At 34.1% G+C, this 17,866-nt stretch overlaps 1 protein-coding gene and 1 non-coding gene across 3 annotated transcripts; both read right to left on the bottom strand.

Annotated features, from left to right (window-relative positions):
- Positions 1-7,918: 7,918 nt before the first annotated feature.
- Positions 7,919-11,704, bottom strand: DWF1 (cell elongation protein / DWARF1 / DIMINUTO (DIM)). Of its 2 annotated transcripts, none has more exons than XM_085702842.1 (3): positions 11,357-11,704; positions 9,258-10,532; positions 7,919-8,863 (listed from the first exon to the last, which is right to left on the bottom strand). In XM_085702842.1, exons 2-3 carry the CDS (start codon positions 10,503-10,505, stop codon positions 8,408-8,410), a joined length of 1,704 nt encoding a protein of 567 aa, XP_085558968.1. In that variant the 5' UTR covers positions 10,506-10,532; positions 11,357-11,704; the 3' UTR covers positions 7,919-8,407. The 2 variants fall into 2 exon arrangements, with proteins under 2 accessions (XP_085558968.1, XP_085558967.1); XM_085702841.1 differs by having other exon boundaries at positions 11,653-11,704.
- A 3,074-nt stretch (positions 11,705-14,778) lies between these two features.
- LOC146931356 (signal recognition particle RNA) lies at positions 14,779-15,071 on the bottom strand. Its single transcript, XR_015009347.1, has one exon.
- Between the last annotated feature and the right edge of the window lie 2,795 nt (positions 15,072-17,866).

The raw sequence follows: 17,866 nt of genomic DNA, 5'->3' as shown, positions 1-17,866 counted from the left end.
CATTCTTTAATATGATCTTAATAGCACTCTATATTCCGAAGAATCATATATTATCGAAGGGAATATGAACCTAAGACCAAGGGACTATGGTCTTAAGAACACTCTTAATACCGAAGGGACAGAAAGGAGTAGAAGAAGAAGAACGATTTGTTAAAATCGAAAGGGAGAAGAGAGAAAACCGCACAGGAAGCATCAACTGTGAGATTTTGGTGTGAAGAATGAGTGGGGCGAGCTCTCCTTTTATAGGCAGAGTTACTTGGGGATTAAGTTTGCTTAATCCTTAAGCAAACGCGTTTTACGCGTGACTTGGGGATTAAGTTTGCTTAATCCTCAAGCAAACGTGTTTTCTTAATTGGAAATATCCGGAAGCTTCTGGATACGGGTTTGGATCGGGTCGGAATGTAACACATCAATTTGTTACGCGTAACGCTTTCGTATAATGAAAAATTAATTAATTAATTAATTAATTTAACATTTTAAAGTGACAAAAAAATATATATCAATTTTTTTAAGCGTTCACCCGTTCACAAAATTGGGTACCCCAAGGGCACACCCTTAGAGGTCACTTTTCCCATATATAAACACTTACTAGTTGGGGTGACCCTTCAATGTGGGACATTTTTAAGTCACACCCACACACTAGTTTTTTCATAGTGTTTTTCTTTCCAATTTTCTTCACTAGAATTAACTAGTGTTCCAACAATCCCCCACTTGACTTCAAAATGGTTTCGAGAAATAACGTAAAACGTTTCCATAAGATTTGCTAATATACAAAGGTGTCGCCAACAACTTGAACCTTAGCATAGTGGAAGGTATTCTGATTTAACAAGAGTTGCTTACAGCATTGAACTCTATCTCAGACATAGAATCCACACACAAACCTTTTCATAGGTGTATTCTAAAAGCCCGTGCGTTTTAAGGCCCTGCACGTGTATCCCGGTTTTAACGAGTGCTCTAGGAATTCTGCCTTGAAATTCCATAGGACTGGCCTAAGTTCCACATTCGTATAGGTGAGTCTATCAAGGGTACTCCTGTAGCTGTGTACCCCACTCAACATAGAGTATAGATCTCATTAAGAGTTACTATTACCTCATCCTTCTTTCGCTGCAGGATCATGCTTTCTATATTCTTTCTCTCATAGCATGTTCTACCACTTCATGACTTGTTTTTACCCATTGAACCTATTTCTTGGGATCTCCAGTCATCTAGGTCGGGTTACCATCACTTGTGGGCTATAGGCATTAGTCCCATCCTACTGGATGTTTCTTGGACTTTCTCTCTATTAAGTCCTTTCGTCAAAGGATCAGCTAAGTTTTCATTCGTACGTACAAAATCAACTCTAACCGCTCCATTTAGAGATACACTCTCTAATCGTGCTATGTTTTCGCCTTATCTGTCGTCTCTTACCATTGTAATAACGATTCTTAATCTTTGCAATAGCCGCGGTACTATCACAATGAATTAACACAGCAGGTAACGGTTTTTCCCATGAAGGGATTTCAGCTAGCAAGAATCTTAGCCAACTTGCTTCTTCACTAGTTTTCTCTAGTGTTCTCTTCTCAGATTCATTCCATAGTGGACTGAGTCAATATCATTTGTTTTAACAAACAACTCCTCTAGTGATGCTCAATGTGCAAACACTAGTCGCTAAATATTCATCTTAAAGATGTTCTATTTTATATCTTGTACCATTTAAGTACAATATGTTACTCCTAGTGAAGTAATCTTAGAGTCATAGTCTTCTCATGACTCTTTCTATAGCATGGCAATGCTTTCCATCCGTCTACTAGTAAACTTGCACAAGAGTTTCACGACATCGACAATGTCGGATCTAATACATTCAGTGGCATACCTAAGTGCTGCCTATGATGCTCGTATATTCTGTTTTTCTAAATCCATCTCAAGTGTTCTTACACTTGGATCATAATATGTGATTGCAAGTTTACGGTGAAATAATTACATTTCTTTAAGATCTTCTCAACTTTGTGAGATTTATCAAAAAAGTTATCTTTTCTGATCTAGTAATCTTGAAACCAAGAATTACTTCAATTTTTTTTTTGTTTAGGTCTTTCTTATCAATGTTGTTGATAAACAATGATTTCACATAATTCATAACATGAATCTTTAAATCAAATATGAGCAAGTCGTCTTCATAGAGACATATGATCGTGCAAATATTATTTGTCACTTTCATTCACTTTATACTCATTCGATAACATTAGAATGTCAAATTTTTCATGCCATTCCTCAGGAGTTTATTTTAGACCATTCAAATAATTATCTAACTTACAGACCTTGTTTTCTTGTCCATGAATTGCAAAAATTTTCAGGTTGTTCCATATAGACTTGTTCTTCTAGTTCACCATAAAAAGGCAACTTTCACATCCATTTGGAGTACTATCGAGTTATAAATGGCGGCTAAAGGGACTAGTACTCTTATGGATATGATTTTCGTGACTGGTGAATGAATGTCGAAGAAGTCTAATTTTTTTTTCCGCTTTGTTTAAAACCTTTGACTACAAGGAAAGCCTTGTATTCATCAACCGTACCATCAGGTTTTAGTTCTTTTTTTCCCAAAAAACCAAATACAACCGATTGGTTTTGCAACTATGAGACAAGTCAACCAAGTTTCATGTTTTGTTAGACTCTAGAAAATTCATTTCATCGTTTATTGCTTTTGCCATAATTCAGCATCCAATGAGGATATAACTTCTTTAAGGCTTAATGAATCTTCTTCCAAAGTATAAACCAAGTTCATACTCTTTAGCAATTTTAGCTTTCTTACCTCCTTGAGGTTCTATAACATCTCGTACGATGTTTTCATAATTGTTTCATAACTATTTCTGATAACATGAATGTGATCAGATTTAGTGCCCCCACTAGTTCTTAATTTTTTAAAAGGGAAATTTAATTTACCCCCACTAATGTCGTGCTCCCATTAGAGCCCCCACTAGTGGCCCCACTATTCTTTAGTTAAAGGGGTAAATATTTACATAGAATTCGACATCTTTTAAATTCTATGATCACTTTAACATTTAGGTCATAAAACCTATATGTTTCGTTATTTATCGCATACCCGATGAATACATATTCATAGGCTCTACTAGTGAGTTCAACTCTCTTGGGGTCCAGGATCTAAATATAGTCCAGACAATCCCAAGTTCAAAATAAGACAAGTTGGATTGTCTTTTCTTCAAAAATTTCTTAATTAGAATTTTTGTTCTTAGACTTGGGTACTCTATAAATTTCAATTTTCGTTATAAAAAATTGAACATTCAAGCATATCAATTTTATTTTTCCAAAGTTCACAGTCATCAATAAATATGATAAAAATATCATTTTATCATTTCTAATTTATGTGTCATCAAATTAACACATATCATTATGTTTAGAGATTCATATCCTCTAAATTCTAATTTATATGAACTTTTGATTCATATATCTTGACTGCAATAAATAAAATTGTTTAATTATATAACTTTGGAATTAAGTCCAAGTTACTCAAGTTTAAAATTAAACACTTGTTCGTGATCAATTTTGATATGTCAAATATTAAAATCACACAACTAATAACATAAAAGGAGAATTTAATTTTTAACATACCATCAAAGTGCAATCTTTTTCCACAAGAGTGCATGGTACACAAGTCTTTCTTTAAGTCTGAGTCAACTCAGTCTTATTCAATAGAAATCTGAAATTCAGATTCTTTCTTATACATAAAGTAGAATTTTCACAATTCCATTTATTTTCCTTTATTGCACGATTATAGATTTGGAGATTTGTGGCTCGATGGATCTATGATTCATCACTAGTACATAATATTCCAACAAGTTGCTGCACTTATCCTTGAATTATAAACATAATTTTCTCAATACTGTTTTTCAAGTAAAGTGTAATGACAATTCCTAAAACAACACGCATGATTTAAAACCGTAAGCTTATTTCAAATGATATTGTCCAATTATCATTCCCTTGACACAAAAAGTAGCAGCGTAAAACACTTGGGAAAATTTGTTGGGACTTTTTGGTTCAGTAACTAATAATTTGTTTTGTAACAAATTATTGTTTTCATCAAATAAATTTTTAGTAACTAATAATTTGTTTTGTAACAAATTATTGTTTTCATCAAATAATTTTTTAGTGTTGTTGATTGAAACAACAATCACTTCATCGTTTCATTCGAAAGATGTAAATCTATAGCTTGATTTATCCTTAATGTATTTAGGGACAACTTAACCTCAATATGTAACTTCTTCGGTAGACATAGAATATAGAAACGTCTTAAAATTGTTGTTTTTGGATTTCCAAACTGTTAAATTTGAATCTCCAAATTCTATCATCTACCGAAGTTGTTACTAGGTTGAGTCACGACCAGGTCGCTCTCTTTAAGACGTTTCGTGGCACTACCCAAAGTTGTGCAAGGTAGACTATCAACCACGCCGCCTCCAGGATAAAACAAGCCCAGCTACAACTGTTCGATTAACTACTGCACTGTAGATAAATCGTTCGAGAATTACACCCTCAAAATATGGCTCAATCGTTTGATCGAAGCCACTCGATACGGTACGTAACCGCTCTATTCGAAACCGTTCAAATTAATATGGTATTATTACCATTCTATTATGGTGCTGAGACCACTCAAATATGGTGTTACCACCATTCTAACTTCTCCAAAACATGAATATGGCACTACGACCACTCAAATATGGTGATACCACCATTTCTCCTTAAAATTATTAAAATAATATATATACTGTTAAGATCATTCTTTAATATGATCTTAATAGCACTCTATATTCCGAAGAATCATATATTATCGAAGGGAATATGAACCTAAGACCAAGGGACTATGGTCTTAAGAACACTCTTAATACCGAAGGGACAGAAAGGAGTAGAAGAAGAAGAACGATTTGTTAAAATCGAAAGGAAGAAGAGAGAAAACCGCACAGGAAGCATCAACTGTGAGATTTTGGTGTGAAGAATGAGTGGGGCGAGCTCTCCTTTTATAGGCAGAGTTACTTGGGGATTAAGTTTGCTTAATCCTTAAGCAAACGCGTTTTACGCGTGACTTGGGGATTAAGTTTGCTTAATCCTCAAGCAAACGTGTTTTCTTAATTGGAAATATCCGGAAGCTTCTGGATACGGGTTTGGATCGGGTCGGAATGTAACACATCAATTTGTTACGCGTAACGCTTTCGTATAATGAAAAATTAATTAATTAATTAATTAATTTAACATTTTAAAGTGACAAAAAAATATATATCAATTTTTTTAAGCGTTCACCCGTTCACAAAATTGGGTACCCCAAGGGCACACCCTTAGAGGTCACTTTTCCCATATATAAACACTTACTAGTTGGGGTGACCCTTCAATGTGGGACATTTTTAAGTCACACCCACACACTAGTTTTTTCATAATGTTTTTCTTTCCAATTTTCTTCACTAGAATTAACTAGTGTTCCAACAAACTCAAATAGTAAAAAATTATAAAATCATTTGATATGTAGTGCATATTCAAACCCGCAATTCTTGATACTTAGTGTGTGTGATTTTTACGGTTAATTCATCTCTTAAAAAAACAAAGAAAGCTGTATTTCCTCCCATCCGAAATTATAAAAATAAAAAAGGTTTTTTCTTCCTAGAGGGATAAAAAAATTGTACATCAAAATTCTCTAAAAACAATACTATGACGGAACATTATTTTTATTTAAAGTCATGCATTAATCTTGTTGTTATTTTGCGCACGTGGGTCGGAAGTTAGAACGTGGGAGCCTACACGGTTCACTTGATAATGATGGTCTTCTCTAATTTTCGTACATGCTTTTGGTAGTCAGCCTCTTCATGCTTTTCCGTTTTCTTCAAAACACTATTTATTATGATATTGACCATGTGGAGATTTAAGTACGTATTCGTATTAACAAAAGACTCGTGAAAAGAATAGGGTTCAATTTACAATGATTTATGACAATGTTTTTTTAAATTCGGTATACAAAAGATCGACTAATTTAAAATATCAATCACACCATTTACCATCATATCATTCATTTAAAGTCAGATCAAAAATCTAGATAGATTAGCATGCAAAAATTGACATTGAAAGGATTTCAACCTGATAGGTTGAGAGGATCGCAAATCAAAATCCCAAGACACTTAATTTTTTTGGGTAGCATTTGGGTGTCATTGTGGTTGGTGACATTGGTCAACCACAATGTCACAAGTGTACAAAAAAACAAAACATTCTTGTGAGAGAGAAAAAAGAAAGTCATTGTGATATTGTGGTTGGCTAATATCACCCAAGTGCTATCCATTTTTTGGATGATGTTAGTGTTAGGTGAAAATATATGTGTTTGAGAAGTCTCGCATTGTTTATAATTGTAAAAAAAAAAAAGGGAGACCAAGACTGTGTGTGTGTGTGTGTGTGTTTGAGTACTCTATATTGCTTAAGAAATCAAAGGCTAATGATTGAGATCTTTTGGGATAAATGATAGGGTTGGAAAACACCTTATGTAGTTAAAACATTGAGTTTATTGTTCAAGAAAAAAGACTAGGTAAAGGGTAAAAATTAGAGTTTGTTCGTAGAGAACTTGTTGAAGTTTCTTCATCTTTAACTTATTATGTCTACCACACATTAGGCAAACATCATGGTACCAAGTGAGATATCCATAAATTTACCTTAGACAATGGTTTTCAGGTTGTACAAGGTAAAAATGCAAGCAATATCGATTCAACAAAAGTGTGCAGAAGCTCCAAAGATTGAGGTTGCGTTGTTGATCATCATGTCACAAAGAGACAAGACCGAGATGGTAAGAAATATTTTACAATGTCAATAATTTCAAAAAATAAAATAAGCTCTCCATTTCATTATCCACCATCCAAACACACTCTTAAAATACACAATCCATTCTCCATACCAATCCTTGTGAGATCTACATGAAAGGTATCCTTTTAGAATGGTTCAAAATCCTTTTAGAACCTAGTTAGTGACTCACAGTGGGATGAAAACAATTTTGTTTTGCCCTTGTTTTTCTCATCTTATGAGTTTTTCGCGCATCTTATTTGAATTTTAAAATTCGAAATATTTCAACATATTTTTAAAGGTTTTTATTGAATGTTTATGTCGTTCAAATTATATAATTCAAACTGCATAAGGCGCTAGAAACTCATAAAGTGGGAAAAGAAGCCGTCATTTTGTTTAGTTAGTAGGTATATGGGCTTTTTATGCCATGTAGCCTGTCGGTGCAACTATAAATTGTTTTAATATAAAATAAGCTAATTCAAAACGCACAATGGCTATGAAAACCCCACAAATGCTTAGCCTTTTGCCTTAATATTATGACTACCAACTCTACGGTGCATAAAAAAGACAAGGCTTACACCATGCATAATGTCATTTTAACCATTAGATTAATAAAGCTCACTATTAAAATTGAAATAGTTGTTAACCCAATGGTGAAAAATAAACACGTGGTGCAACACCAATTTAGCAGTGTATATTATACAAAGCCTATTATGATTTATGACTATGTTTGTCTTTTAGATACTTGTTACATGAGTGTGTTTTTGGTTTTAAATTGATTTTGAATGAGTTTTTTAGAGAAGAATTTGAATGAGTTGAGGTCGCCCAAGTGTAATCCGAAGAGAGGGGATCTTTTGACCCAACATTACACAGACAAGTCACGTTATAATTTCAATTCAGAAACCACTAAAATTAAATCTTATGCAGTTCACTCAATGAATTATATACATCACAATTCAGCTTGGCCAATGATAGTAAACACAATTTACATAAAATTTAATTTTCATCCACTATCCGTGTGTAAAAGTTTAAAAGTGATTATGATAAAGATCAAATGTTTTATGTGATCTTACCGGCATACAGTATTGACTCAGAAGTGTAAAAAAACTTTGCACTGACAGTGTATGAAATAAATCCTTATATACATTTAGGCAATCAATTCATACGTTTTAGGGACTAGAATCATTTGACACATGGAGGTCTGAAGCATGTTATTACAGATCCATGTGTTCCGGGTTCAACTGTGCATGTTTAGTTGAACCCAAGGCATCTATAAAGTTCCTTTCTGGCAAAGGATCGTTTGGAACCAAGCCTAAACCTGTGTCCATCCATCCAAACATGGGGATATGCATTGTATTTTAAGGCAAATTTTTTTTTTGAGGTTTAAGGCAAGGCAAATAACTTGTTCAGTAGACATAGCCATATCAGTCTCAAACGGTTAAAATCACCATGTTAGGTCCACATAATTAATAAAAGACACTGGAAACTCAAAAACAGTATCAGCAACTAGGCCGATCTGAAGCTAAAGATCTGAAAATTCAAAGACAAAACAATAAATTCAGAAACAACAAGGTACAACAAATTCTACCATCAGATAAATCAGAATTTCAAATCAGTCTGCTGGTTGATCAACTTCTGCATATGCAGTTTCAAGGTGGGCTTGCTCAGCTTCACGCACCTCCTTCTCGGTTTTCCTGCCCTTCTTTGATTTGTAGTACACACTCATGAAGGTCCCAACAGCTCCATACTTCCTCCTACAATGCTCATATAGACCAGCATCAAACATCCTCCAGAAGCTTTTCTCATTCAGTTCAGACACAGCGTACTGTGGCTGAAAACAATGATTTTCAATCATCCAGTTCTCCAATCTACGCACAGCATCTGCACCATCAAACACCTCACCCCTTAACACAGGACCTGGTGCATAGTAAACTCCAACGTCTGTGAACATTTGAGCATCTTGTGTGTCTCCCTGCCTGCGTTGCAGCTCAAAGCCTGCTTCCGGGTAAACCATAGTTTTGACTGGCAACTTGTACAATTTGTGTGGACAGAGCCAAAGGGGGTAGATCTGTTATGAAAATCAATAATGTAAAATAGAAAACATATGATAGCAACAACTGAATCATACATGACAACTTCCTGACATATCAGCTTGAATTGATATAAAATAGAGAGCAACGTTTTCAAAAAATTAGATTTACTCAAGACAAGTTTTTTGAAGAAGCAGTAAACTTCAAAGGTGAAAAACAAGTTGAGAAACCAATTACTATAGATCTTAACAGACAAAGGAAATGGGCTTTGTTTGTGAAATAAAATAACCACATGAAAGCTCAGCCCCAAGTTTAGTTTCTTGTGATTGAAACTTAAACTTTAAATGGCTTACCACCTCACCCTGAATGAAACAGTCTGAAAAAATTAAACTAACTAAAGCATTATTAAGGTTAGTGAATGAAAAAGTGTACCTCCATTTCACGGTCAACCCATTCTAGTGCATCTCCCACCTTGTACAATGGAACAAGTATGTCCTGGATAACATGCATTTCATGGTAATAGTTTCTAATAGCTTCACCTTGAGTTGCCTTGAGCAGAGAAACCTTGGGGGGCATCAACCAGCCAAACAGAAACCTAAACCACCATTGATCAGCAAATGGGAGGATAAGCTTTCCCTCCCAATACAAACATCTTGTGTGCCTGTGATAATATTCTCTGGTGGGAATGTATTCTACAAACAGTCCCTTCTTGAGTGCTGTCTCTGCATGTTGGTAGAACCAGGTTTTGTACCACCATCCTACACTGTTTATCTTATTCCCCTTCTTCTTGGCCTCTTCTTTCGAAGCATACCTCCCTGTCATGCACACAGCTCGTGTTGGCGAATAAATCATAGTTTCAACGAAGTCGGGAACCTTCTCATCATTGTCCTGGTCCCCATCTCTGGGAGCAAAAGAATCAGCATATGCCTGTGCAATATCTTTCAGGGTACCAACAACTGGTTTATAGGTTAACTTCATGTACTCCTTAATGGGTATAAGCTTGATCTCGGCAGCAACAAGAAGCCCAAGTGTTCCCTGAGACCACGGAATAGCGTAAAATAGATCAGAGTACTCATTGTCCTTGGTGGCTTTAACAAGAGAACCATCTGCCAGAACAATTTCGAAGGCCACAACAGTATCGGAAAAGAGGCCATATTTGTGGGAACTTCCTTCTATCCCGTAACCATTTATGAGGCCACCAACGGTAAGATCGTCCAGCTCAGCAACCACAGCAAGTGCAAGATTCATAGGCACAGTCACCCTGGTAATCTGCCCCATGTTGACAAGGGGCTCTACCCTAGCAATCATTCTCTCTTTGTCGATATTGAGAACGTTCCTGAAAGCAGAAAGATCAACTTCAAAATGACGAGCCCTCTTATAGTCAACATTTCTCATCCCAACAGCGATCCACGGCTTACGAGCGGTGCAGACAAGGCCATCCTTTGAGGGATTCCTCTGTTTGAGACGTTTAACAACCTTCTCAACATTGGCATCGTGTTCCTTCTGCCGCGTCTTGAAGGACTTCCACTCAGATCTCACATCACCAAGGTATGTGAGAAAATAAAGTGTGAAGGAAATGGGAAGAACCACAAAAATAACAAGGATCCATCGAAACTGAACAAAATAGTCAACCCAAATCTTCTTCCTCTTAGGGCGCAGGGGAGCCTCAAGATCCGACATTGCTCAGATTATAAAACTCTTCTCTTACTGCAACAAAGAAAAACAAATGTAAATCCTTTGAAATTTCACAACTACAGCTCTTAAAGAGTTAATTATTCACACTAGTGGTCACATTTCATAAAATTGCAGAAAATTGCATGCAGATCAGATACATATATAAATTATAAATATTGACATCTCTGACTGACCTAACAGTTTTGTTTAAACCTTGGCTATACAACACACTTCTAAAACAACAAAGCCAATCAAAAAGTGAATTAAATCAATATAGTTAAACAAAAACAGTGTGTCAGAAACCAGTGAATGAGAAGATTCAAAACAACAATAACTAACTATTTCACAAACTAAAACCAATAAATGATTTTGGACTTGACCAAATTAGAGGCAGTTTGCTATAGCTTTTATAAGAAACAAAAATTACTTTTAAGAGTAATACATATAGCTTTTTGAAGAAAAAAAAAATCATAATCTAAAAACAGCTTTGATAAGAGTAACTTTTCAAAAAAATAGATTTTTTGTAAGAAGAGAGAGAAAATAATTACAATTCAATGTAAACTAAATTATTTTTTGAAAACAAATGATTTTTATCACGATAAATAAACACAAAATAGATTCTAATATTTTTTTTTAAATCTCTAAATTATAGAGCGTCAAAATAACTTAAATTTAATCAGTAACAAACAGACCCTTAACTAAACTTGTAAAGAGAGATTAATTGATAATTGAAAAGCTAGTGTGAAAGAATCGCTTAATTAGTTGTAACAGTTTGAGATTAGAAAATGACTGCATGTGCATGAAAGAAACATGAAATGAAGCAGAGATGAATTAAGATCTGAAACAAAGTAACTGACATTAAGTAAAGAAGCTAACTAAGGGTAGGGTTTTAGTCCGATAAAAGAGAAAAACCCAAATCTAACAACACTATGAGAATCTGCCTTTTAATCAATGGAATCAAACTACATGCAGAAATTGTGGTTGTGTTATGTGTTTAGAGATAGATCTATCTGAAAAACAGTTGAGAAATGAATGAATGATGGTAAATGTGGAAGCATAATCGAGAAGATCGAGACGGTCAAATGCACGTTTTATGAGTATTCAAATTCAAAACACGCACAGGAAACAATTTAGAGAGAGAAAGAGTGTGTACCTGAGTGAGAGCGAGAGAGAGTGAAGACGACGAGAGCGAGAGAGTTTGTAGTGATAGTGAGTGAGCTGCTGGGGTTTATAGATTTAACAACAAACTCTCAATCAATCAATAATGTGTACAGTGTCATTCATTGATTCGATTCCCACTCTCATCTTAAACCGTCCGTGCCTTCTTTTGTCTTTTTCTCACTAAAACTATTTACTCATAATGTAAATCTAATTTCTTTTTTTATTTAGGGACATACATGTAATATGATATGATATGATTTTAGACATTCTTTAAATGTCTTAAATAAATAAATAAATAAATAAATGGTAATTTTTTTTTTGAAGGAAAATAAATGGTAAGTTCTTGTCAATAAAATAAAAATATAAATTTGGTCAAAAAAATATATATACATAAATGGTAAGTTTATATAAAAATTTGAGTATTCAGTGTATTTTTTTTTAGAGAAGTATTCAATGTATTGAAATAAAAATAAATGGTAAGTTTATATAAAGATTTGAATATTCGATGTATTTTTTTTTAGAGAAGTATTCAATGTATTGAAATAAAAATAAATGGTAAGTTCATATAAAAATTTGGGTATACATTGTATTTTTTTTAGAGAAGTATTTAATGTGTTCAAAATTAAAATATTTGACTTTTTAATAAATGCATAATTTTTTTTTTAATTTAGAATGTTTAACGAGTGATCGGGAACAATCGTTAAAATATTTTTTTTTGGGTAAAGAGGTTAAATATGTTTTTAATCCCTTTAAATAAAGAAAAATTTCATTTTAGTCACTAAAAATTTTCTTTGATTTTTTGCCCCTCTAAATATCTTGTTTCAATTTTAGTCCCTATTTTTTTCAACAAGAGTTTATGTTTCGTGTTCCTAAACGAATTTAATCTTTAATTTGAAATTATAGATAAATTAATTAAAGATAAATATTAAATAATTAAATTATCAAATTAACGATGTTTTAAGGTCTTATCAATTACATATCATAAGTCCTCGTGAGTTTATCTCAGTTGGTAGGGACAATGCATAAAATATACAAGGTCTGGGGTTCGAACCCCAGCCACCACAAAAAAAAACAATAAACAATTACATATCATAAAAAAAAAAATATGTTTGTGTTCACGTATGTAAACACAAGTTACAAACAAGCGAGTTGTTCAAAGGAGCTGCCTAGGTGGTGCTCCAAGAACACTAAGAATTAAATGAAAATGCATTGTTCAAACGAGAAATCTCCCTCTCCTGATGCCTCTTAAGTGTTCCCTTTTATAGTCCTTAATTTGTTAACTTAATGGGTCTTTCTATGGTTACTCAAGCCCATTTGTGATTCAGAGCCTTTCATTGGTTGTCTGGTTTGAGTATGTTCACGTGTAAACCAGGTTGCAACTTGACCGTACAAGGCACGTAAAGTTGAGACGCTTTTTCAGATACATTGATCATTCGTACAAGACACGTGAACTCATAGCATGCATAACTTAAGCTATGACCACGACAAGTTTATTTGCTGCTTAACTTGGCGCGAGCTTGGCATGGTTCACGCCACTTGAATAGCTAAACCATTGTTGACTGAGGATGAGCCGAGCTGGCATTACTTGAACAGTCAAATCAGTGTTGAGTGAGGACGAGCTGGGCTGGCATGACTTGAACAGTCAAACCAATGTTGAGCGAGGACGAGATGAGCTGGCGTGGTTTGAATAGTCAAACTAGGGTCGAGTGAGGACGAGTTAAGCTGACATGAGTTGAACAGTCAAACCAATGTTGAGCGAGGATGAGCTAAGCTGGTATAGCTTGAACACTCAAACCAGTGTTGAATGAGGACGAGCTGAGCTAGCATGACTCGAACAGTCAAAACAATGTTGAGTGAGATCTTGATAGTTGGTCAAGTCAAATATTACAGGTCACAATGTATGGTCCGTCCATGTCACTCCATAGTCCATCAAGCGTCAAACATGTTAAGGCGTAAACAGGGCCGTCCCTATGTAATAGGAGGCCCGACTCTCTATTTAAAATAGGCCCCCAATAAAATAAAAACGCAATTTTTTTGCGTAGCTAAACTTTATTAAAAAATTCAGTATCAGAAGGGATTCTAAACATGAAACGAATTTAAAAATAATTAAGCGAAAGAGAGGTAGAATTTACTAACGGCGTCGTTTGGATTTGTCACTTATCCGTTGCGGGAAAGGGAAAAACGAATGGTTTATGTGAAAAAGAAATGATTGTTGTGATTCTTTCAATGAAATAGGTTTTCAAATTGACTGCTTAAGTGATTATACAAATTGGGGGTTGTTTGATAGTACCACATTTATGTCCAGATAGGAGAACTAATGTCTCGAAAAAACTCAAACGTGTAAAGAAGTAACACATATATTTTTTATTTAAGTGAGAGTGGGTATTAGAGTTAATTTTTTTTGAGGCCCATAGCTTTTGGAGGCCCGACTTGATTGAACACCTTGCACTCCCTCAAAGCCGGGTTTGGGCGTAAACGTTTATTCTTTATTCGGTCGAACCATACCACTCATGTGTTAGAAAAAAAAAATCAATTTAAATCTAATTGTTCATATTGTAGGTGGTCCTTCACCACGTCGTGAGCTATTCACAACTCGACTATTATAACTTTTGAATATATTATAAAAAATATGGACGTGGGACACTATTTTTGATACACATTTGATTCTGCTTGTCATAATATTAGGTAATTGTTCTACAGATCTCTCGTGTTCAAAAACTTTTTGAATTTATGGGGGTCGTAATTTTCTGTCGCACAAAATTTACATAAAGTTGAGAACTGATTGTTATTCTCTGAATCGAACGTAACTTTAGATCAAGTTATTTAAAAGGTTGAATAATCTAACATTTTAAATTGAAAGAAGACAAGGAAATTTGAATAATCTAACATTTTAAATTGAAAGAAGACAAGGAAATGAAGGAGATCAGAGACAGATGGTCCGAATATATAGATTCCATTTGAATGGATCACGTGGAAAGTTCCCCATTCGCATGTGCTACTGATTTGCAGATGCAGACTATTGAGCACTCTGGCATTGTTTTTTTTTGTTACAAAAATATTACTCCGTGCTTAGTGGTCTGGAAGTGCAGCAGCCTGTGGTCTGGAAGTGCACTCTGGCATGGTTCAAAGGCTAGGCTCACCGGGCTTAGTGGTCTGGAAGTGCAGCAGCCTATGGTCCTTCTACTGTTGGGAGCCAGAGGTATTCGCTGCTCTGTGAAATTAGCCTCACGCAGTTCCCTCTCGTCTAGGGACCAAGAGACATAGACCTTCGCCCATGTCCCGTCACAACTCTTAGTTTGGAGCGGGCAAACCAGCATATTGCAACTAACAGACCAGCCAAACAAGCCGTAGCCACGTTCTATCACTTTGGTGCTCCTACATGGGTCACAAGTTGGCGCTACCCAACTCAGCCTCTGGCATTGTTTTTTTGAGGGAAGCACTCTGGCATTGTTGTTTTTTTAAATATAATATAAAGAATTATATTTAAATACGCACCTTAGAATCAAATATCAATCTCATTAAAATTTACAAAAAAAGTTTTGTTTATTCTTTTTTGAAGGAAGTTTTGTTTATTCTATCAACCATATAATGTGGAATTTAAATCAAGTCATGTGAAATGTGATCGGAGAAAATTAAAATAACACTTTCGTGCGTTATATATATATATATGAAAAAGAAATTAAACCACGACATCAAATGAGGCAGAATAGTACCCCTGCATCATCAACTAGAATAATGATTGAAGGAGGAGGGATAACAGCTATCAAAATTCAATCAAAATGAGCACACTATCTTAAATTAGGTAGACAATAAGCGCTATGATTGAGCTCTCTAAAGACATGAATGCTCTCCCATCTCGGGGGTTGGAGAAGATAAATGACCTCTTGGAGCATAGGTGTTAAAAAGTACAACATCATATAGAAAAGATGACATGTACATGTGTTTATAAATGAGACAATCTTCACTTTATAAGCTGATTTTGTGAGGTTTTGTAATTTTTAAGATGGTACCACAACCTCTTTAAGATCCATTGGGCATCTATTATCAGGTTTCCACTATCAGGTCATCTATCATTTATCTCCAAGAACCAGACCCAATAGTGATGATCGTGATGAGGTGTGTTAAAAATTCTCACATCGGACAAAGGATGACATGAACACGTGTTTATAAGTAAGGATAATCCTCACCTGACAAGCCGATTTTGTGAGATTGTATTAGACCCAACTACGATTTCTAACAAGAGGTTGAAGGTGTAGATTAGAGTTAGATCCAAACCAAATAGATATTGACCACCACTACTTATTCTAATCCAAAAATAATCGAGGGAAAGTTTTGGAATTTTTTTTTTGCCCTTATCACCAAAAAAAAATGATATGTCTGCCCCTACTTGAAAACAATTGATCAAAATGCCCTTGTTCTTCAGTTGAATTGGCGAGCATAGCTATTTTTCCGGCAATCTCTGCAAGTGTGCAGACAATTTTCTCTGAACATTCTGCCAGTTCTTCAAACAAGATGGCGAGCATGATTTTTTTAAAGTTTTTTTCATGTTCTGATTTTCATATGGCGAGCATTGCTTTTTTTTTTTTTTAAATTTTTTTTCCTTAAAGAACATGACATTACATAGAAAAGCCTGCACACTTTAAATAAAAATTTTTTAAAATTTTTTCAATGATCGCCAAATCAAAATAAGAACATGAAAAAAACTTTAAAAAAAATCATGCTCGCCATCTTGTTTGAAGAACTGGCAGAATGTTCAGAGAAAAGCCTGCGCATTTGCAGAGATTGCCGCAAAAATAGCTATGCTCGCCAATTCAACTGAAGAACAAGGGCATTTTGATCAATTGTTTTCAAGTAGGGGCAGACATATCATTTTTTTTGGTGATAGGGGCAGAAAAAAAAAATTCACAAAGTTTTGAATCTTATATCAAGCCTAGGTGCCGAAAGTTCAGCTCAGACAATAGATCAAACAAGATCCAACTCTAGCGGAAAAAAAACCTTTCACAAATCTACCATTAGAATCTCGAATACAACTACACAGGAAAAAAATTGTTTGTTTACTATTTTTACAAGCATTTGCAAATAAAATTTTATTTTATATGTTTCTTAAACAATATTCTCGAAGGACTTGTTAACAATGGTCTATATTTTTTGTATAATTTTTTTCATTGACCCATTAATTAATGTCTCATTTTAGTAAAAAAAAAAAAAAACTCAATAGCATTTTTATACACACGATGACAATTAGTAAGACCCTTGAATTTTTTTGAATATGTAAATGTTCCATGCAAATATCAAACATTTTGGTTTTAGTCCTTTGAAGATATTTTTTTATTTATTTTAGTCCATACAAAATTACAAATATCTAAATTTTTACTTTTGATCTTTGTTGTTTAGTTTAGTCTTTGCAAACTTGATTTACATTAGATTTAGTCTTTGCAATATGTAGAATATTTGATTTTAGCCTCTCAAAATAAAGACTAAAATGAATATTATTTAAACAAACTTTAATATGCGTATATTTCAAAAGGACTAAAACAAAACATCAAAAACCATAACAAAAAAATTCTATATTTATAAAGACTAAAACTATTTTTACCGGTCTAAAACCAAAACATTTGATTTTTGTAGGTATCATTTGCATATTTAAATTTATTTTAGGGAAATGTTAACGAATGACCCCATGACACTTTTTAAAGATAATAAGTATAAAAATATTTATGAAAATGTGTGTAATCAATGCATTGGAAATAAAAATATTTAATTTTTTAAAAGAATAATTTCTTATTTTAAAATGTTCGAAAAATGTCTCAAAAACACTCGTTAACAAGACCCTTTGTTTTATCTCTTTCAAAAAAAAAAAAGACCCTTTGTTTTATCAATGAACGGTTAGTTGAAAACTGAGACGTTTACCATCTCCATTGGAAGAGTCTTAACTATTTAAGACCGGACACCTATTAGGTACCCCCAATGGGGAGAATCTTTTTCAAGGTATTATAAGACCCGGGGTCTTACTTAAGATCCCCACTTTTTAGCGGGAGCCGCACTCTTTTAATATTAAAAAATTGAAATATAATGATATAAAGTTATTGATAATTGATTAGTGGATTCCATTTAAGAACTTTGTGTGAGATCTGAGTTGAAGTGATTGAATGCTTATTAAATACCACTATTAAAAAATTATAACGTGAGACCCATTTAAGAATACA

The sequence above is a fragment of the Medicago sativa genome, chromosome 4 (genome assembly GCF_051527215.1).
Source record: "Medicago sativa cultivar Bolivia chromosome 4, Bolivia_mono, whole genome shotgun sequence".
Taxonomy (NCBI): domain Eukaryota; kingdom Viridiplantae; phylum Streptophyta; class Magnoliopsida; order Fabales; family Fabaceae; genus Medicago; species Medicago sativa.
This window is presented reverse-complemented; position numbering and strand designations above follow the sequence as displayed.